Source organism: Drosophila obscura, unplaced genomic scaffold (assembly GCF_018151105.1).
Source record: "Drosophila obscura isolate BZ-5 IFL unplaced genomic scaffold, ASM1815110v1 contig_14, whole genome shotgun sequence".
Classification (NCBI taxonomy): domain Eukaryota; kingdom Metazoa; phylum Arthropoda; class Insecta; order Diptera; family Drosophilidae; genus Drosophila; species Drosophila obscura.
Window position 1 is genome coordinate 957,734 of NW_024542724.1, and position 23,122 is coordinate 980,855.

General features: G+C 42.3%; 2 protein-coding genes across 2 annotated transcripts in view; one reads left to right on the plus strand and one right to left on the minus strand.

The window, feature by feature from the left end:
* Nucleotides 1-10,737: 10,737 nt before the first annotated feature.
* Nucleotides 10,738-13,291, minus strand: LOC111077878. The gene is made up of 3 exons (XM_022372339.2): nucleotides 11,410-13,291; nucleotides 11,244-11,340; nucleotides 10,738-11,180 (listed from the first exon to the last, which is right to left on the minus strand). Exons 1-3 carry the CDS (start codon nucleotides 13,084-13,086, stop codon nucleotides 10,759-10,761), a joined length of 2,196 nt encoding a protein of 731 aa, XP_022228031.2. The 5' UTR covers nucleotides 13,087-13,291; the 3' UTR covers nucleotides 10,738-10,758.
* Nucleotides 13,292-20,307: 7,016 nt separating this feature from the next.
* Nucleotides 20,308-23,122, plus strand: part of LOC111077885 — a 41,175-nt gene continuing 38,360 nt past the window's right edge. Inside the window, exon 1 of the mRNA XM_022372348.2 lies at nucleotides 20,308-20,322. The gene's annotated coding sequence lies outside the window, so the exon portion shown is untranslated. The remainder of the gene's footprint in view (nucleotides 20,323-23,122) is intronic.

Below are 23,122 nucleotides of genomic sequence, written 5' to 3' on the forward strand. Positions count from 1 at the left end.
GTAAAGAATAGTCGGAAGGCTGTCAGCCTATAGCGTGTGCAATATCCTGCTTGAGTTTTGCAGAGCATTCATAAATGAGAGGATTCCAGAGGATAGTCCACAAACAGAGTTGTGTATCTGAGACAATTTTGACACATCAGATGTTTTTTTGTTGTTTTTTTACCATTTTCCTGTCTGTCATTGTTTACATTTTCGTAGTGAATTCCGATTTTTTGTTGTGAATGTCAAATATTTATTGTTGCATTTGACAATTATCGAAAAAATACCGCACTGAAACGTGAGAATTAGGAACATCCCAGATGGATGGTGGAATAACTGGGAAGTTTTCGGAACGGCAAAACCTTACGGACCATCCCAGAAATGGATGGTGGATGGTCCCCAGTGTGAAAAGGCTATTAGCAGCAGTGAAGCTTGGAAAAATTCTCTGCTGACGTCGACGTCGTCAACGGCAGCGAAGTCGACGTCGAAAAATTTTTCATATGAATTTTTTCATGAGGTGACTGCCAGAACTGCAGGGTACTGACTGGGGCATAAGTACGGGCATAAGTAGAGTCGCGTCCCCAGAAACGACTCCCACGTTCCTTCTCGTTTGGCTTGGCCTTGGCCTTGGAGCTCACATTTTTTTCTCGGCCTTGAATAACAATAAAACAAGAATAAATAACAATTCTGTAAGTTGGGGCGCAAAGTGAAATTGTAAATTAATCGTAATCCTTAATCTGAATGGGAAAAATGTTGCATTTCGCTAAACGGGATTACGCAACTTTCCCGTTTCAAAAGTAAATATTTTTGCGAAAGTAAAAACCGGACCATGTCTGATCAAGATACTTAAATTCGGATCGCGAAAATCAGACCTTGGTCCATTATTGATTCGCATCGGATAATGTGGAACAAAAGGCTTGGCATATTCTGTTAGACACGGAGGGCAGCACTTGCTATAAAATCGTATGCAAGGCCGAGCGAGAGATTATTAAAGAACGGAATAACTAATCGGAATGAGGACTATTATGGTGGCATTGACTCTGCTGATCGGCTGCCTAGCTTATCACCAGGGTGTATTGGACCTGGAAAAAATAATAATCAGGAGTTTGGAAATCTGCGAAATAGAAAACGGGGTGACGGTTGCAGATAAAGATCTGGCTACCCAAGTAGAGATGTACACGCCAGTGGTCCCGTTATCGTTCAAGTGTTACCACTTGTGCTCCTTCATGGTATTGGGGTTAGTGAATTCAAAGGGCAATATTGTGTTTAAAGAAAATGTGAAGGAGTTTTACCAAGACCGTTCCAACAAGGACGAAATTGAACGGGCTGTAGATGACTGTGCTTTCGATCGACATTCATCTGCCTGTGACAACGCGTACCAGCTCTTTTTATGCATATTGCCCCAGGTGGGGGTAGATACAGTGATTCCGTTTAAATTCCAATAAAAGTTTTGTATTTAAACGCATAAGACTACATTAAAATGGGTGCGCCCCATATCGCTTTCAGTCAAAGCGAAGTAGCAAACCAAATTTTGCCCTCGTAGGAGGAAATTATTGGAGCCGTTTGTAGTCCTGCATTCTGTTGGCGTCCTGGGTGCCATGCTTGCTGGTGCTGATTAAGCCTGGACGCATCCGTGAAGGAGATCCCTCGCTGGACAGCCATCAAGGGGACGTTCATCAACCCTTCTAGCCCTTTGTTGTCTGTTTCATTGTCTCTGCGGTGTAACATTCAAGATCGATTAGCGATTTCTCAGCACCATTACGTAGATCTTACACGATCTGTCGTAGGCTGCATGTTCTCATCTGCAGTTCGAGCAGTAAGGGTATAAAAGTAGAGTCGCGTCCACAGAAGCGGATGCAGTAAATATTTTGCAAAAAGTGCGAATTAAAAATTTTAATTAAATCAAAATTAAAATTTTAAAAAGTAGGAAGGCTTAAAATTTATGGATTTCGATAGCCGATAGAGCGTACATTGGCAAAGCCGCCAAAGCGCAAGTTGTTGTGGCGCCAGTGTGTAGTTTTGTAAAGTGTGCCTATTTTTCAGCAGGTGGCGCAGGTACGTCGAATATCGATAAGCCAATGTGGCTTAATGCGCTGAGCTGGACTAAGATTGAACGAAAAATTTCGAGTGCGAAATAAGGACAATTTTAAAATGTGGTTTAATTCTTCGCTAAACTTGTATAAAACTGAACGAACAAATTTCGAATGCGAAATAAAGATAATATTGAAATGTGGTTTAATTCTTCGCTAAGCTGGTCTAAAACTGAACGAACAAATTTTGAATGCGAAATGATAATTTTATAAATGTGGTTGAATTCGGCGCTAAACTGGACTAAAACTAAGTGTACAAATTACAAAGTTAAGTACTGACAATTTTTAGACGTGGTTTAATTCTTCGCTAAATTCTGTCTCTAAATAATAAAATTCAAAATCGCGCAGCCGATTTTCGCTTAAAAATTTCCGCCGTGTCACAGAATTCCGACCGATTTAATTTTTCTTAGCATTGTCACAAACCATTGTGAACTAAGGCCAGGGCTGACACCTTTCAAAATTCAATTCGAATAGGGTTCATTTTGCAGTTTTATTGATTTTATCAAAACAATTGGTTTTTAATTGTTTTCTTTTATTATATAAAATAATTGATTTTTCAAAGCTGTACTTTTATAATTTCAAAGCAAAAAAAAACTCCCATATCGTGCGAGTCAAACAAAACAATGTACTCGGAAACCCTAGCCTTTTGTCTGGCAACTCTCCGTGCATGGCAGCAATCGGCTGTTAAAAAAAAGACACATCTGAATTTTACGGTAAACTTAATTAAAATGATTTTACCGAGACTGTTGGCCATCGAAGAACTACGGAGGCAACATATTAGAATACAAACCTTGCAGCGCAGGCTTCTCAGATGCGCATCGGACTCGTTTTCACGTTCAGACGATACGTATGTGGTTTTTGTGATTGTCTTCTCAAACTACTGCTAATTTAGTTCATTACAATTACCAGTTTTTGGTATAATGATCGAGCTATGCTTCTATTTGTGCTTCCATGGGTCTGCGCTTAGCCGAACAGGGGTTTTTGACATAAATGCAATGGCAATAATGTGTAGAAATGGTTTCTTAGTTATGTTTTGGCATTTTGAAGCGATGCCACCTGGTAGAACTACAAATGACCACAAATGTTTTCACAATATGCACAAAAAGTATGCACACGTTTGACCTAAAGGAAGTTTTACTACAATAAGCTATTTTTTGTAATACTTAATTAAAGAAAAACAGAATGCTTTCAATATAATTATTATTAAATATATTTCTCCGAATTCGACTTAGAAAAGGCATTACTGTATTAACTTCGACGATTAGGACATCTAATCGCCCTAGGTGGCCACCTCGCTCTGCAGCGGATTGAGAGCGGAATCGTTAAGTGAAAATTTAGTCAGCGGATTGAATAGCGATTTACTTAAATGCTTATTTTATTAACTTAACATGTATTATGTTAAATTATTTGGATGAGGGTTAATGAGGGTTGGATGAAGGTAAGATTCGAATCGTTTTAGGTGTGTTTTATGGGTGTATTTAATCAAATCGCTGGATAAATTGTGAGCGATCGGTGTGTGGCACCGCGGAATGGAATTGAGGTGATTTTCCAGCGGAAGTGATTTCTGTGGCACCCCTGATTAGGTCGACTGTAAAACTTTGTAAATTTGCAAAAGAAAAACACTCAAGCTGATGGACGTAGTAACTATTGCTCACTAAATCTTAGCTTAGCTTTTAACTGAAGCCGATAGGAATATTTATCTAACCCGGCAGTGCTGTTCACCGGAACTCAGCTCATTCAGCTGTGTCCTAGGCAATACGATCCCAGTAATTCTCTACTATAATCCGCAACCACAACCACCAGCACAGTCGATTCCGTAGTGACAGTAAAAATGAGTTGGCTTTATGCTTTATTAATTTTTGTTGCCTCTAACTAGTCGAGGCCTAGGCCGCCAGGCCTCAAGTCCTGTAAAATTTAATTGAGCGGGGTTAGTGGTAGTAGCCATGGAGAGTGAGAGAAAGAGGAATAAATTGGGGCACGCTAGACCACTTCCGCACGCACAGACACATTCGCCTTGGCGCCTTATTAATAAAACAAATACCAGGGAGGAGAAGAAGATGGAGCCAGTGGAAGAGGAAGGGAGCAAGAAGTTGAAGGAGAAGCTTTGGAGAAACGTATTTTCCACAGCATTTCCATAAAAGCCATATTTTCAATAACTGTTCCGAGGGCAAACAGAACCGGGAAAAAGTTTATGCGCCTTCCGCAACTTTCTTTTACTCATCCAGCACATTCTGCCTCTCCCCTTCTGTCAGCCCATTTTGCTGCTGGCTTGTGTACGCCTCTTCCGCCTATTATTTGCGCATTTTATTTCCATTGAACATTTCATTGACACTTTGACAGCAGCATTGACATTTGCGTGACTCGGGTGATTAGAATATGCGCCTCAAAGCAAGAAACAGACAAAGTTCACTTCCTCTTGTGTCCCTCTGTCGCTGTCGCTGTCTCACTCTCTCTCTCTCTCTCTCTCTCTCTCTCTATCTGTATCCACACATCTCCTTCCTGGCCCATTTTGTATTCAATCTTAGGGCTTAGTTTTTCATTGTCCCATAAAATGGCATGCGGTCTTAGACTGTGCAATTAATTTTATTTGCGCCAAAGGGAAACTGAATGTTATAAAAAGGAAATCTGAGAAATTCTGCAAAAATTAAGAACCTTTCGAGTTTTATAATAAATTAACTTTAAGCAAAATTAATTTCAGAAACTATTAAATTTATATAGTTATATTGGCTTGCACCACACCCGTTGGGTCCACGGTCCACTTAGCTCTGTCTAATAAATGGGTTGTAAATCAAAATAGTCTGAGTTGTAGGACTATGGCTACATTCGTTGGGCCATCTCTCAAACACCCACAATAAGTATAATTTCCATCTCTGCACGCTGGTGGATCTTTGATGTTCTAAAGACCAAAAAAAAAAATGTACATATTTGATTATCTGCTGCAGCTGGAAGAGCAGATATGCAACTGCTGTAGTTATACGAGTATTTGTGTACATACTCGAAGTTGCCAAGGATTGATTTGCCTTCAAGTGGCATTCCCTTAAACGACTTTGGGGAGCATCTGCTTTCCCGCTTATTCAATCCGCATCCTACCTACGAGTATCCCCTCAAGGACAAGCTGGAACGTGTTTCATTCCATTTGTTTCGTTGGCTTGCTACATGCCGTGAAATTTATTTGGCCTGTAATGCGATTCGCCTTGGTTGTCGTGTCGTGTCGCAGAGCTAATGCAGCCACATCTATATATTCGGGAGCTCGCTCTCCTCTAACCTGCCCACCACCCCCCAGCCCGGAGATAAACGATTGCCGCTTAAAGCACTTGATGTGCCAATTTTCATAGTTGATGCCGACTTTCGTTGTCTTTTCTTTACTGCCGCTTGCCGCTTGCTGCTTGCCGCTTGCCGCTTTTCGTCCCTGAAATTGCCACAAGATGTCGACAGTTGTTGAGTGGACTGAAGTCGCAGAAGTTTTTGCATTTCCCTTGCAGCTTTCAGTCGCTTGCAGTTTATGCGGCAGCTCAATTTGATTTGCCTCGGCTATGGCCAAGTCCTTCTTCCACCAACTTTTGCACTTTAAGAGTTGCGCTTCTGTCAAAGAGTGTAAAAAGAAACCATCTTTCTGGCTGCTACACAAACACACGGCCCAAAATCATATTACATGCCTCTAATTTATTTCGCAAAGATTTTCCACATCAAGTTTGGCAGGTCAAACCAAAGCTAATAAATTCAATAATAAGAGGCAAAGCTTCTGGGCATCAATAGGGGGAATCGATCGAGGGACAGTCCCCTGTCGAAAGTACAAGAATAGAAAGAAGGAGCAGCCCATTCGGAGCTCTTGTTCAAGTTTGAGTAGCCTTTGCTCATGGCTTTTAGCTAGAGCGCATTTCATTAAATTAATTTATCAACTAATCTATTGCCAAGATGGCTTACCTTTGCCACCTGATAAGTCTATAATTTCCAGTCTTCCACATAATTGCACAGCTCTCAACCGATGTGTTCATTGCACTGAAAACACACACATCCACAGACACAGACAAATAAACGGTAGTAGTGCACTGACATAACCAGCCATCCATCGAGCTGCAGCTATCCCAGTGCATCCCTGTCATCCCTCTCTTGTTAGCTAAACACAATCGAATGACAGACAAAAGACATCAGCGGAATACAGTCAGATATTACGAATACGCTCCGTGGTTCGCCTGACACACTGACTTAGTGACTGACTGACTGACTGACTGACTGACTGCCTGTTTGTCTTCTGTTGCAGTTTAGTTTTTTATGCTCTCTGGGGTGGTTTTTTTGTTGTTGTATTATATTTTTTTTTTTTTTTTATGTTTGCCATAAGCCTGAGGCATTTAATTGAACGAGTGAGCACTTTATTAAAATGTCACTCAACTGTGTTTAGCGGAGGGCTGAGATGAGGTTAGGCGGCAGTGGGTTGGGGTTGAATGCTGACGACGTGGTCTGTGCAAATTTCATTACAGCTGTGTCAGGAATTTTGACAGCCAGTTTCACCTACATTTAACACAGTCACAATAACACTAACAAAAGCAGCAATATCATCTATAGCAACAGGAAGGGGAACAGTTGCAGTTGCAGTGGCAGTGGCAGTGGCACGGATGCCGCAGTCGACTTGGACTGCATTTAGCGTATGCATATTTAATATTTCCCAGACAACTTGCACCGAAACAGCAATAACAATAGCAACAAAACTCCAGAAACTCTCCAGCCAAGGAACCACAACAGAAAAAAGGGTTCCAGCTGGCGGACAAAAAATATAAGGAAAACAAGAGATAAATCATACGACCGTGAGATACCCTCTCTGCAGGGTTCTACTGGTGGGCCCTTTCATAAGTCCCAATTGCATTTTACAAGAAAAAGAGGAGCAATAAGGTAGAAATGGTAGAAAGCCCTGAATAAGGTTGAACCCTAAAGGAAAGGCAAAACTGGGAATAAATATCCCCAATAGGTATCCCAAATAAGTATCTCTAATGTGTAATATTAATAGCGATGACTTGAACTCAGAATTGAGTAGTGAACAGATGGGATGCACGGTAACCAAGAGAGAAGAGAGATAAAGGCTGTGTGTGTGCACGGCGTGATGTGCGGCTCAAGAAGATAGCAAAAGATTGTGATTTAAATTAAATTGAATAACGAAGAGCCATCAAAATAAATCTCAGACGGCATCGAACTCATTTCGAACCAAGGGGACTATGTATATACACGAGTGGAACTGTATTGGTATACCCTTCCAAAATACAATTACCAGGTATATACAAAACTCATACTCATATATCATTTGACCCTGCTGGCGGTCTCTTCACACCTCCCTCCCCCCATCAGCCCTTTGCTAACAAGTAGCAAACAACAGGGAAACCAAAGGAGGGAGCGAGAAGTGGAGTGGAGTAAGGGAGAGCGAAAAAAAGTTTTGAAATGAAAAAGCAGTCAGCATATGAAATGAGTTTATTACTCAAAATGTGTTCCACTGTGTCTGTGTGTGTGTGTGTGTGTGTGTGTGCTCCAGTGCGGCACGCTTTAAGTGGCATGCAGCATGTGGGTTGGTGAGCCGAGGGGTGGGGGCTGCATGTGGCAGGCAAAACAGGAAAGGGCTGACGTCCTGCTTGGATGACGCCGCGATGCAGGCAAATAGTTAGTTAGATTTATATATAAATAATTTGCAAGCATAAATCGTGGCGCAGCTTAATCAAATTTGCTGCAGGCACTGCCTGACAAAAGTATATGTACGTATATGTGGACTAGCAGATAGTTAAGATATTGAAATGTTTTTGCAAGGGTCTCTGAATGCGTTCCATATAGCAGTGACACGCACTGTAGATTACCCCTCGAAGAAGCCTCCTAGTGGAAGATCTTTTGGTGGCAAAAGATCTAAGCTAAAACCTAATGATGTGATGCATTGAGACTGAGAGATACAAATTATCAAATCAAATATTATTATCAGCTCTTAAATCTCCTTTTAAATATTTTTCAATAACACTTCCAACACCGCCAAAGGCGAAGCACTACTCAGAGATATTTGCACCTGCTTCGGTTCCTGTTCCTTGAATACATAATTCTAGGACGCACTGTATTTATTTCCCTTATCCTCCCATCATGACATTTGTAATGCAGCGGAAATACTTATGGCAAAGTCATCATTAGCATACAGTATACCAGCGAGGAAGCGCGCTACCGCTGCCAAAGGAAATGCAACAAAAATGACAAACTGCGTTAATTTAGCGCGACGCGAGACAGAAACAGCAACAGCAACAGCAATGCACACATATGTAAATAGTAGGTGGCAAGCAGCGGAAATTGGCTTATAGATGCCATGCCATAGATATTTAGAATCACATCCCAAGAACCCAAGAACCCAACAACCCAACAACCCAATGGCGGATTGAAGATGCAAATACCGACGTGCAATGCACATGTCCCATGCAAATGCGTCTGAGTATTTTCTACGGCTGTGTGCCTGCCACTGTCTTGTGCTGAGTACCTCAAATTGCTTTCAGTGTCGAAAAGTATGCCGACGTCAAGAAAAAATAACTGCACAGCGGAGGTTGCTTAGAGAGTTGGCCAGGGGATAAGTAGACGAGAGGAGCATATGCTCCGCATAGTCTAAGGCCAGGTCGCAATGGCGATAAGATAGCGATTAAGATAGATACGTGTCCCCCCAAGAGATCTTTCACTGTAATTATATTTTCCCGCCTGAATATTTATATTTATAATATAAATAATTGCCCCAGTTTTAGCCTCCTTTTTTGATAGGAAATACTGTTCCCAATTTGTGAATTTTGCTCGATCAGCCCTCGTTCTTTTTGTGCCATTTGACTAAGCGCATTAGCTTTAGTTTTTAACAGTCTTCTTTTTTTTTTTTGTGCAACTTCCACTTGGCCAGCGAGGCCACAGAAGGAAAGAAAGATGGCAAGGGAGTGATGGAAATCGGGCAGAGGCGAAAGCTTTGGCACCGACTGCCACTGAGCGAAGAGAGGGGGAAGGTCGCTGGTCGCTCTCTGCATTAGCCAGCCCGGCAAGCGGCTCAAGTGCAAAATCGAATTTAGCTAACGGAATTTCATCTTGCCTGCCAAGAATCCCACCTTCGTACCTTTAACCCTCCAACACTACGCTCCTGAACCTGCGCCCTCCCTCGCCTCTAGCCCTGGGGCAGGCACTGCTTCCCTCGTGCCTCACACTACTTGATTTTCTAACCAGCAGCCGACGATGCGACGATGGCGATAAGCGCCTGGAACATGCGTGCCAAACACACACTGACATTCCACAGCACCTTTACACACACACACACACACATGCAGATGCACCTGTGTACGCTCTAAATGTTGGGCACAAAAAACTAACCAAAGTGGGGCTTGGGGGGCTTTGTGTGTGGGGTGGGGTGGGATGGGATGCTTAGCTCGGGGTCAAAGTGTGCAGCAAATTCTGCACGGCATCAGCACCTTTGCCATTAACCCAACTTGGTTCGGTTTTTGCCTCGGCTCCAGCTTCTTCCAGCTCTGAATATACCCTTTGAATGGGCATACCCTTCTTGGTCTGATCAGCTGATGAAGCCATGTCCCTGTTTGTTTCTATGGAAATTAGCCTGCATCGAATCAGTATATGTTGGTGTAAGAAATGCTTCAAATGTGTGTGTAAATTACTCAGCTAAATCAGCTGAATATTCATTGAAGTGTTAGGGTATGTAAAGCATCGTCTTCCTGCTGGCCTTCCGATTCTTTTTTGCTATTAGTTTTCGCCACATGTTTGTGTGCTGCCCCTCTGCCCCAACACATACCCAACGTATCCACGACCAGTTCGTTTTTTGTTTTTAAGTGCAACATGAAATGTGCATACCAAGGAGCAGGCCAAACCAGACACGGACCGAGCTTGGACAGACCATGGCCTCCTAGCAGCCTCATCTGCATTTAGCTGGGACTCATCCCCATACCCATACCCATCCGCATCCGCATCCCCTTTCTCGCAGCCACCTGCTCAGACTCCTTCCCGATTTACCACGGACTAATACACTCCCGGAGGTTGTACCTGTCTCTGCACACGAGTACGAGTATGTGTTCGTGTGTGCCGTGCTGTGCTGTGGGGTGCTCTGCTGACTATGTATCCAATGCCTTCGTAGTCCTGTTTTGGGCCCAGAACTAAGATATATGGCAGCTGCCAAAAGATGCAAAACATGACTTTTCTATACACACAAACATACGTACATACGTATTATACATACTTACTCGTACATACAGTGGCGGAGGATAGTGTGCGAACCATTTAGTGGTTGGGAAATATGGGGCACACATAAATCACGGGTCCCAGCTACTGTGGCTCGAATATTTATACGCTGCGATGTGCTCTTGTAACTGCCATTAGAATGGTTCAAAAAACCTTTTCATTTACTTCGATTAGATCTGTTCTTGCTGATCAAAGGTGTAACCGATAATCGCAGGCAGTCTTTGATGCTGGCAGTTCCTCTGAGCGAACTTTTTCGACCGCCACTGTGTGTGTGTGAGGGCACCCAGAACTGGTCCTGCTGTGCGGTTTGGCCAAGGGCCAGGGGGTATCAAGAGGAGGGCTGCTGGCACGTGTGATACTGACAGCTCCCCACTACTAAAGAAACTTTCAACCCGTGTCCCGCCCATTCCCCATATCCCAGATGAAACCCAATGTTTCGTAGCTATAATTCCTTGGTATTAAATTACTTCAATAGCGTCAAAGAACGGACACTTCGTAGCCGCTTTTCAGTCTCGGCTATGATGGTCCCCACATGTTCTACCCTGTGCTCCAGGCGTGCATGCTCCAAGCGCAGCTTCTGGACCACATTGCGCTTCGCCTCCAGCTGCTCGAGGGTCACGTCGTAGTCTTTCATCAGGCCGGGGTAGTGCATGAGGCAGCCGGCGGCGCGTACTCTCTTCTTTTCATTCTTCAGGTTGAGGTGCCTGATCTTGGCCGTGTAGATGATCATCCGGAGGTTCTCTCTCGTTGCTATCCTTCGATGGAGTCTTATTTTCATGCGCGCCAGAATGTTTCCGTTCATCAGCTCTTTGTTCTGAAAGTGGGCCAGGGCATGGGTGTCGTGAGTGATGCGTCTGTTCAATCGCTTCAGTTCCCCATTACGTTCTATGGGGGGGGAGGGTTATCATTGACATTATCATTAATTAACGAAGGTCCCACGCGTTTTACCATTTATTTTGATGCCCAAAGATTGGTTGGTGGCCTGATTGGACAGATACTCGTGCATTTTGAGGCCATCGCCCAGATTTTCCATCTTATCCAATTGCTAAAATGTCAACAAAGGAATAAAGATTAACCTTCAGCCTGATCAGCATCCCGATTAAGGGCTACTTACAATAGTTAGGGATGCATTTTGGTGCTGGGTAAGCAGTAGAGCCAATCTGACTTGATCCACTTCCTCGCGAAACCTTGAGATGCCTCGCAGGATCACGCCAACCAAAGCTTTCAGATGATCAAACCCATCCCTAAAGCACAAGGTCTGCATGACATTGTTCTCAAAGTGGCGGACCTTCTCGTCGGCCTCGACCGTAGCGGCTTCTTCCTCGTCGCGCAACTGCTTTATAATACTCTCCTTTTTCTTCTCCGTCTCGATCTCCACACTCAGACGGCTGTCCAGCTCGAGGATGGCGTTCCGGTATCGGGTCCTGCTGAATGCGTCTGACCCCTTCGGTCCGCTGATGAAGCCCATGCATTTCTTTCGCAGGTAAAACTCACAGACCAGGTTATCGAGCTTCGTATTGCGATGCCGCTCCACCGAATAGTCCACTGTTAGCTTATAGAGCTGCTTCATCATTTTTTCCTTGTCTAGGACTCGCGTCAAGCGAACGTAGTCGCTCTCGGCATAGTTTACGGCCTCATTGATCAGTTGAGTGAGCAACTGCTGACACGTCTCCATATTGGCCAGATAGACCTCGTAGAGATCATCCCCGAGGACAAGCACAGGCATGGCCTCGTCGCTTGTGAACACAATGCTCATCATGCTCTTGGTAATATCATCCACCGACTCTTCGGTCCAGGGAGGTTCTGCAAAGTCGTCACCACTTTCGGATTCAGTAGCCAGTGACATATCCAAGCTTTCGCTGTCATCGGCTGTTCGATCCGCTCTATGTTCGGTGGCTTCGCATTCCAGACTGTGCTGAGTCCCCGTGTCCGATTCGGAATGCTCATTGCTTGCGACGCCATCCACAAAGTGTCCAGTGTCGGTCAAGCGTTCGGCATTCGCTTCCTCAGTGTCCTGTATCGGAATCGACTCGATGGTGGTAGTCTCCGAAAGGTCACGTATGTCGGGCAGGTCCTTTAATACCTGGAGAAAGGCAAGCCTCTGGGAGAGTTCCATTGCCTCCTCCTCGACTACTACAGTTTCGACCAGACTCGATTGGTATGTCTCCAAAGTGTCCGACTCGGACGAGGACAAGTCGTCTTCGTGTGCAGACTCCTTCGACTGTTCTTCTGCTCCAGGCAGCGGTTCATTCTGTTTGGCTTTCCTCCTAATCATTTTGAAACCCTCTGCAACAAGCAGATTCTTCGAGCTTCGACTTCTGGTAGACCTCCGGGAAGACCTCGACGTAAATGAAAGTTTCGAGGCAATCGATGTTTTGGAGCGCATTGCCTGAAGGCCAAGACTTTCCATTGAAATTCTATTACTAGAGAGGGACCCTTCTATGGACACTCCCTGTGCTTTTTTTGGGGATGACTTTCTCTGTGTGGGAGAGCTTCGTGGAACTTTCTTCGTGGGTTTCTCTGACTTCTTGCCCACAGATTTCTCGGCAGTCTTTTGTGGCTTCTTTGTGGGCGCCTTCGGTGCATTAATCTCCCTTCTGGGAGACTTTTTGGTGGCTTTCTTACCCATTACTTCTCTTCCAGGCTTTGCTTTTGGTGTTCCGCTCCGCTTGGGTTGCTCTTGAGGTTTAATTTTTGAAGACGATGCCGCTCTGTCCCCTTCTTTGCTTGTCCTCTTCTCCAGCATGTCATCCAAGGAGCTGTTCCTCCCGCCTGTCACCGATAGAAGCATTCGAATTTTCCCGAACCTCCACTAGCGGCTCCTCAAAGACGATCTGAGACTGAGATTTCTCCAAGAGCTCTCCTTTGTTTTGACTGCCATCACTCATGATGGAATAAAAGAACAAAAACGTGAAAGCAACGAAAAGAAAGTGTACGAGTAGTGTGGAGCAAAGTGTGGGGAAATGTGTAACAGCGAAACTGAAAATAGTGTGACATTGAATTGACACAAAATGAAAATAGTTTGGATCTATTGGGATCTAGAGCTACGGGAGGGGCTACCAATCAGCAGCGGAATATGCCCTTCCTCCTTCCGTACTGGGATCATTCATGGCATTCACTTTCCCCCCAGCACCTACTCGGGTCTTTGAGCCGAAAACTTCGCTTTACACTTCAATCCATCCATGGACAGGATGCAAACCACTCACAAACTTCTTGCGGCTCTGCACATTTACCTACCCAAAAAAGAGACCCCGACCCGACCCCCTCTTCACCATCTGCTGGCTCACCTTTCTTTTTTTTTTTTGCCGACTAACTTGTCTGTGTCTGTGTCGGTTGCAATAGCTGCTCCCCAGACGTCCTCGCACCCCGGAGGGAGCTGCCTGTTGTTGGTTAATATCATCACTCATGTATGCCGCATACTAAAGAGAATTTATCATGTCTGTTGCTGCTGTTGATGCAGCTATAAAAAAATAGCTACAGCAGGGGGATGGCGATGGAGCACGCTGAGGTGGCAGCTCTGCCCGCGGGGGGCTCGAAGCTTTTGGGCTTTCGACTGCAATGCTTAGCCCCAAGCTGGCGGCATTGTCGCTCAAGTGTTTCGGCAAACTGGCTTGCCATCTACAAGGCAAGCAGAAAGTGGGAGAATGAAAACGAGAAGCGGGGAAGAGGCGACAGGAGGACTGCAACGAAAGGTAGAGGGATATCTATCTGTGTGAAGTAAAAGGTAGCAGGTTGTCAAATGGTCATGACAGGCCGCAAAGATTTGGGTGTGTAGGGAAATGGAAAGGATAAATACTTTGAGGATATCACTTGGGAAAGTGGAAAAGCGGAGTGGAAAGATTAATTATCTATTCAGTGGGGGTGATGAAATCCTTGTGTATACATGTCAGTTATTATTTAGGTATAGTTTTATTGATATTAAATCGCGGTGCACAGGTAATGCACAGTGGGCGCTCCCATACGACAAAAATAATTATTTTAATTTTAATTTTTTATTTTAATTATAATTAAACCGAAATCGAAATTTTACAATTTTAATCATTTTGATCATCTCATAGATAAATTGTCTTTATAATGGTAAGCATAATTGTAACTGCTTGATATCGGCTGATTTATGCTGCTGCTGTTCAACGCTACGTCCGACTGCTACGATTATCTTCTTACTACTCTCCTTCTGCTGGTCTTCTTCACTGCTGTGTTCTTCCTCTGCCTTTGCTGCTTATCTGCTTATCTACTGTTATTTATCGTTCTGCTGTTACTGCTGTTCATCTACTGTTATGGCTGATGCTCTGCTGTTACTGCTGTTAACCAATGCTCCTTCTGGGGCCAACTTGCTCACTCCCAGTTACATACATGTATCTCAGCGAATACTGCGGTCTGATTAAGCTTTTCGACAGCTTATATTATTTTTGTTTTCTTCTTCTAATAAGTACCTAATCATTCAAGTATGAATAGACCAATAAGCATTATATCTGGGTTTGACTTGTTATAATTATTTACTTACACAATTTCTACCTCTCAAAACCTCAGATTTATTTATACAATTCTTTACAGTTCTTCAATCTCCAATGCAGTCAATTCTATTCGTGCATTTTAAGTGCTTTTCTTAGTTCCTCTTGCAACAGAGTATCACCCATTCGAACCCCTAACCCATGGACACATTTTTGTTGCTTTTAGTTTGGCTGATGTTGCTGCTACGGCTGCTACGGCTGCTACGGCTGCTGCATATTCGCAAATTCGTTTACGTTTACCTAGGCACCTCACGGGCCCCTGAATCCACACCCAGCATGCCGCCACGCCCCACTCTGCCCCACAAGCAACCGCCATCAGCTAAGTAGATTTGGGCTACCTGCATCAGCCCTGCTGCAGCTGCAACGTTTGAGTGGGTCTTTTATTTTTTGCATTTTTTTTGGGGATGACTGGGATAACTCCTGCTCCCGCTGGGATTTTTGGCAAATTGCCTAAAACTTTCTTTATATTTGATGTAATGAATTCCAGCCTGCGAGATAGCGATAGAGAAAGCAGAGAGATAGAAAGAGAGAGAGAGAGAGAGAATTGCTGGAGGAAATGTTTTCTCTAAGCGAACGCCAGCAGTCAGTCCGGTGGAATAAAAAACAGGCCGGAGTGTGGCAAGTGGAGGCACACATTGCGTATGCGTAATGTGTAACAGATACACCATGAAGGGGCGGTGGGGCATGCAGCATGCAGGGGCTGCTGTACGGTGGGATGTTTGGATGGATGTATGTGTGCGAGTTCCGTTTCCGCAATTAAAATGTTGATTACATGAAGTACGACTGCCGCTTGTTTGTTTCCCTGTGTCCCCCCTGTCCGCCATGAGGGTGCTACAAAGGGAAACGGAAATGATGTGTATATGCGGGCGTTAGCGCTAAGCTGAGCTTTTCATCCAGCAACAGCAATAGCAACAGCATCGGGAACAACAATGAGAAGAGCACATAAATTTCAAACATTCGCTGGCTGCGATAAGCAGTCAGAGCGGGAGTGTCGGAAGAACCAGTTTAATGACACGACTCGATGGTTAGACGGCCGTTCAAGCAGGTCGAGACAAGCGATTAACAACCAGCCCAATCTCACAGTTGCAGCAACCCAGCCGAACCGACGTGAAAAAAAAGGGACAAGCCACAGCACTCCCACACAGGTATTGATATTTGGAGTACCTAACTCTCAAAATAGACAAAAAAATAACAAGGAGAACAAAATATTATTTACAAAACTTAATCGAACAGGATTTTTGGCATAGACAAACTCAATATGCACTTTGACAGGGAAACATTTAATCGGCAGATGAAAATAGCCGTAGGCAAATAAATTATAAAAAAAGGCAAAAATTCCCCAAGGTACAAATCGAATATCTCATATTTTTGAATGAAGGATGCCAAGAGATTGCAAGTAATAATACAAAAATAAGTAATACAAAATACCTGCTAAAAACTAAGCTAAATGTTAAATTAACCTTCACGCGTAATCAAAATTTGGCTCAACTTACCCACCAAAGTAGAGTAATTCCGCAAAAAGGTTCAATTGCACGCATCTTTGTCCAAAAATATTCCACAGCGGGAACACAAAAAGTTGAATGCTCCGTAAGGCTGACAAAAAACACGCCTTATACCGTAATTAAATCAATCATACGACCTGTTGGAGGGTGCTCCAAGACGGGAACGAAACGAGCAGCCCTAGAAATCGGAGTGGAAGGCAACAGGCGCGACCAAGGTAACGCCCCCGCACACACCTGGAGAGAACCTCTCGTTCTCTTTCTCTTTCTGTTTCTTTCTGGAGCTTAGCATAAATGAATATTTATAATTCAGGCGTCTTGCAGAGCCACCGTCTACCTTTCGGTATGCAAAACAGCGGCGGCGTCGGCGTCGGCGTCGGCAAGGACTGAAGATCCGCAAAGTGCTTTTTTTTTTTTTTGAGGAGAAAAAGACAGGTTGTAGCAACAGTAGGGGGGACAGGTAGTACCCAGGAGAACGGGAGGGGGTATCGTGAGGAAAGAGGAGAGACAGCATGAGGGAGCGTGAAACAAAGAATAATTTTTTATGAATATTTATTTGTTTTTACGAATCGAAGTTATGCATTTGTTGCTCTCTTTCTCTTGGTAGAGGGGGGGGCGAACAAAAATAATTCCTCTGCTGGAGACTTTTCCCTCACGGAGGGAAGGGCCGCCCGCCCCATCGAAGGGCCATCAAAAGTTTTTCTCGACTGCTGAAAGGTGCGTAAGACAATTTAATTTATTTGATGCATTAAAGCAGAAATATTAACGCTATAAATCAATGAGGAACAAAGTTTTTTCCTTCTGTTGTTTAAGTGTATTTCGTATTAATTTATGTGTGTGCCCTTAACCCTACCCCTACCCTTACCCTTACCCCGACCCCTCCACACACTCCCATCCACTATGGACACGCCCACTCCCTTTGGGGCCACCAAACAAAAAAATTTCCGTTTTTTCTTTTTGCGCTTTTTTATGACAGCTGCGGGAAAAGTTATGGGAGGGAAAGTTGACTTTGGCTTATGAATGGGAAGGGGCAGGGTCCGATATTTCGGTGGCTATTCTTTAAAGGACATCAGTGGTAATACCCATAAAGATTTCAAAGATACAACGATTTCAGAATACAATCTATATATAAGCATAGAAGTCGAATTTCTTAAGGCTAAAGGTTAACGTTCTCTTAGGATATCATTTGAAAATTTGTAAAAACTTTTTGGCTCTGTGTATACTTATTAGTTGGTAAAGGATTTGGCTAAACCAGCCAGAAATGTTTCTGGTTGAAATGGAATCTCCCTCCTACTGATACCTCGACCAAGCTGAGCCATTAGCTAAGCACACAAAGTGGAGAACTCCGGCTCCGGCTCCAGCTCTGGTCTGCGCTCTTCTCTGTGTATCTCTTCTGCTCTCCTACTTTTCCTCTCAAATATCTCTTTCTATATTCCCCTCCGCAAGTGGAGAACCACACGAGCTTACAAATTTCAAGTGCTGAGCTCATTCCTCGCACAGAAATGAAGCGAAATGCCACTGACCCACAGCGGACTTTGAGCTAGAGGATGGGAAGTATCTGAAGATGGGAATAAGGATAGGTATGCACATGCGGATGGGTCATGCAGGGGTCGGCATTTGCATATGCCCGGCAGGAGGGGAGCGAAACTCCAACCAAACCGAAATTGAACCTTGAAAAGTTTACTCATTTTTGTTAAAACAATTTTTAAACTGCTGAATAAAACTTTAACTCAATTAATGCACACAAAGTGCAATCGTTTACATTATTTCCATTTTTGTATTCCACCATTTTCATGCATTTTCCATTTGATTTCCACTTTTCTGTTTCTCTCATTGTCAGTCTGTTGGGCAAACAAAAGTCTCGCGCTTTTTGCGGGGAGGGATGGCATGGGGGGGGGGGCATGGGGGGGTGGCATGCATCGCATAGATAAAGTCATATATCAGGGATAATTTTTAATAACCCCACCAGACAATCCACATCCCCCACTGACGTCATCAGTTGGAGTTTGGCTTTCTGGTCTGTTGGTTCATTAAATATTGTGATAATTTTTCATATTTATTTTTAAGTGGTTTACAGTGACAGTTAAATTTACATTTTATTTCATTACGCAAAGCGCCATTTATATTTGATTTCCATATCCACACAACCTCGCACAGATATCCATATATTTCCATTTATTCATACACTTATTTTGCCCCGCCCTTCTTTTAATTGCCTTTAATTGTGCGATGTCCAAACCACTGAAATGTTTTCCCAGTTTCTCGCTTAGCCACGAAATTAAAGTCGGTCAGCAGGGCTAATTTTGATATGGGGCAATCCTGAGGATGGAAGAAGTCGTTCTAATTCTCGGAAATCAGAGATACAAGTTTTTTAGACAAAACAAGAAGCAATCAAATATGTGGTTGGGTTTAAATTCATAATTAAAATTAGAAGAATTCGATTACATGTAAAAAAAACCCTCGCAAGCAAATTTATGTTTAATGATTGCACTGTCCAGTCAGTATCCATTCATATTTTGATTGGCATAATTTTTACTCATTACAGAAGTGAATCTAATTTATCGATTTACCTTAATAGACAGTTTAATTCTTCTAAAAGATTTTTATCAGATGGCAGGTTTCGATGAAAAACAAACGACAACATTGTAAGCGCATTTGGCGGTTAATGGTCGTTTATGTACAAAAATAACTAATAAGCAAAATATTTCAATAGCAAAAAACTCAACACATGAAAATCAACTTACATGATTACGTAGTGCTATTTATTTTTATCCCAAACAAATTGTTTACAAATCATGCTAACAATGCCAATTTATTGATAAACATCAGAGTTAACAGACTCTGTTTTTAGCCAGAGATGCAAATAACAGACGAATGTTATGCGTACAGACAAATTCCCACTATTTTAACAGACGAAAAACATGCAGAGCGCTGTAATGTTAAACAAAATACTTTAAAACAGAAACTGTTATGTTAGCCATATCCCAAGCAAAGTGGGTGAGGTGCAAACGTAACTAAGCTGCCCAGCCAGTGGAGATAACTGTTACTAACTAATAACTAATAACTAACTGACTAACGAATAAACATAAGGCCTGTGCAGTCATTGCATTGAACTGTAAACTGGTATGGTAAACTAACAATTAAGAACTATTGGTTATTAGCTGAAAATAAGGAATTTGTCACACTTATTATCCATGTTTAATTGTATATGGTCGTTTACCAAATGCTTTACTAGGACTTTTCCCTGGAGAAAAATTACTATTATTAGTCTGATTCAAGAAAATTTACATTCAGAAGTGTGTTCTATTATTTAAGACTAAAACTACTGAAAAACAGAAAACTGAAAAAAATATGTCATTAGTTGAGCTATCAATGGGAAAATAATTATTCTGGTCGTCAGACCTAGCGATTTTAGCGATGCCCTAGAAAAATGGGTGCTGTTATCAACATTTATGTTGGCGAATGTATTGCTGTTAACTAACCTACACAAACATTGAGGAGGGCTGCTATCCCACCCCACTGCTTTTAATAGGGGTGGCACAGTTGGCTGCAATTTAAAGCCACCCCCAAACTTCGAAGATAACTCTACCGTCACTTAACAGCGCTCTCTAAGGGGAACAGTGTGGAATCGAATCAAACAAGAGAGCATGCACTCCCACGAGAGAGTAACCGACACGAAGTACACTCTCTCTCAACAGTCGTTGCCGAATAGAAAGCTTTTGCGGCTCTCTTAGCGACAGGACCAACGACAAGGGAGCTTCCAACACTGGCCGCCTTGGGGGCGCCACCTCCGCCAAGTCGCTACGAAGGTAAAGTTTTTTTTAGTCATCATTTGCACTCCCAGACAAACGCACGTCGTTTTTGTCGCGCGCGTGTATCCCCAACGAAACTCAAACTCAAATTGGAAGGAAACGAATATCCCAAACGCACACACACGTACGCACGTTCACACACACAGACACAAGTGGCAGAGAGTGTGTGTGCGAGAGAGAGAGAGAGAGAGAGCGAGCCCTAAAAGTAATTCCATGTTCAAGTAAAAAGTGCAAGTGCAGAACAAAATAAAAGTAAAAATCAAAATAATAACAACAGAAACGCATGGCAAAGGCAAATTAAAAAGAAGAATACAAGCAGCTACAAATATACATATGTGAAAATGGTACTTTTTTGAGGCAAGAATGCGGCATTTGTTGCGTGCCACAAACATTTGTCAGGCATTTGTTGCTGCTGTTGTTGGGGGAAAACTGAGAAAACTGTTGCGGTTGCGGTTAATTAAAGCGCGAAAAGTGGAACACAAAAAATAACCATCATAGCGGGGAGACCTAAACGAACAAAAAGCCCGAAAGTAACAAAAATATAAAAAACATTACCATGGGAAATGTTTAATTTTGTAAAATTGTAAAGTAACTTTCAACGAAAACAAGGAATTCGTGAAAATGATTTGTGCACTATAAATTAAAAAGTGCATGCAAAATATAAAAGATCAACCAAATATCTACGAGTATATTAGATATGTTGATCTGCAAACTAACTGCTGAGAAAAGCGCAAGCAGGAACAGAAAATAGTTTCTCTGACATACATTTATATTCAGTGCTAACTGCTGTACGTAACTAGAGATCATCAGCGACATTTAATTTAAACGTAAATATATGATAGACTTTGAAAAAAAAGACCGACCGATAGACTTTGATTGTAAACAGTGCCTAAAAGAGTGAAAGATCAACTGAATATAATTTCCAATAGATCTTCATTAGACTTTAATTAAGCGAAACCTTGACAATCTTTACTAAGCTTCTCTACGCCGAAGAACACATCGCCGATGAAAACAGATTAGGCCAAAAGTAATCGATTAAGACTGGCTTAAAAAAAAAAGAACCTTCAAATGTAGCTTAGCTTCGTTTTGGGTTGAGTTCAATTACCTCGAGAAATTTCAACATGAAATATTGCCGCAGCAAGTTCTAGTCTGACCCAAGAATTGTTTAATCTTTAATTATATTTAGTCATTTTTGCCTGTTTCGCTCTCCTTGTTTTCCCTATCCTTCGCCCTATCTGGCTTCTGCTCCTGCTCCCATTTAGGCTAATTATGTTGCCTCGCTGGGGCTGTAGCTGGAGCTGGAGTGGAGTGTCATTTTCGAGGCAGGGTCTTGGACATTCATTTCGTGCTGCATATTTTTAGGCGCTGACTAAATTTATTTTTCAGTCGCTGATGTTGTTGTAATTATAATAACAGCTTCTGTTGGCCCTGTTATTGTTGGTTTATTATCTGCACCTGACTTGTTAGCTATTTATTTGTGTTTATTCCGACATTGTTTGCTTTAAACAAAATGGAGCAACCGGAAAAAATGTCAGATGCGAGCGGAGTTTGGGTAAAAAATGCGAAAAATGTTAAATATTTTTGTTAGCTGTCAGTTTCTGACATTACATATATTTATATTTATATTTATAAATATTTGTTAATTGCTCTTGTTGTCGCTGGTTTTTTGAATTGCCAATAAATAATGTCAGATGATAGAAGAATATGAGTATTTACATATTTTCTAGAGATACTCGTACCACATATATTTATGTTTTGTTTTTATGACATATTAAAAGGTATTTTGGAATGGCTGCAGTTTTTGTATTATTGTTTTCTATTGTTACTTGTGGTGTTATTTTGGTACGAAGTACTTACAATTGATAAAATATTATTGAAATTGATGTTAATTAGCTAAGTTTAGTTCCCAGAATGACGGAGAAATCTGTTTAGCCTTATGAGAATAATAGAATAACTATCTCTGTGGTACATATCGTCAAATTTATTACCACCATTCTAGTTAGTTCTGAAATCTGCTCAGAGCAGATATTTTTTAATGTGGACATTATTTTTATTAGCTTTGAAATTGTATTTGATCATTTTAAATTTCCTTATCTTAGTTTGCACAAATAATCCAAAGCTTTTTCTAATAAATTCTAAAAGTGTTCCCATAAATTCCACGAAAAATGTTTATACAACACATAATGCAATATTTTTCCATTTTGATGAATTTTCCAATGCTTCTCGCACACCTTTCGAAAATCTAGTTTCACCAACAATAATTTATTGTTTATCTACGTGACATAATTATTGTTTCCATTGTTGTTTGTCATTTTATACTGTATAGTTTTTTGCTGCTGGCTTTGCTTTTTATCGTATGTGTCATTTATTTATTTAGTATGAGATTTTGCATAATGTATATTGGGGTCATATTTCTCATGGTCAGTTTTGTCGCTGCAAGTCGGAGTCGGAGTGTGAGCTTGGAGTGAGGGGAAAATATGCTTAAAGCTAAACCCCCCCTTACTTGTCTGATTTCATGATAAGAAAGGAATATCCATCTCGTATTTGTTTACTTACTAAGGATTTGTATCCCTATCTGTCAGTATCTGTATCGTTCATTTTTGGTATAAAATATCAGATATTAGATGTTGCTCTGTTAATCTGTTTACTCTGCTACACGTTTGTCTACCCATCAGTTCGGATATACAGCACTTCTGACTCAACACTATGCGTCGCTTAACCGATTTATTTTCTCTGTTGAAGATAGTTGCTTTCTCTTCGTTTTACCGGGAAACCCTGGCGAGTGTTCTGTCAGGCAGTAGGACACAAACTCCGACAGTAACTTGGCCTCGAAAACAACTTTAACTGGGCCTCTGCGTCAGCCTCCAATTCATTTTCCCAATTCCTGGCCCCCACTCTGACTCCTTTGCCAACTCAATTGCCTCGCAAGCGCTTTCGTGACGCTCTAAATCAACTCAGGGGAGCAGGAGGGCATGGGAGCCCAAAGGATTTTGAATTTATGTTGC

What these genes read in the sequence shown, in the direction of transcription:
- LOC111077878 (XM_022372339.2), bottom strand. Translation starts at nt 13,086, where the DNA reads ATGCTTCTATCGGTGACAGGCGGGAGGAACAGCTCCTTGGATGACATG. An exon ending in AAAATGCATCCCTAACTATT is followed by an intron (nt 11,341 to 11,409) that starts GTAAGTAGCCCT and finishes TTGACATTTTAG; the next exon opens with CAATTGGATAAGATGGAAAA. An exon ending in TTTGGGCATCAAAATAAATG is followed by an intron (nt 11,181 to 11,243) that starts GTAAAACGCGTG and finishes CCCCCCCCATAG; the next exon opens with AACGTAATGGGGAACTGAAG.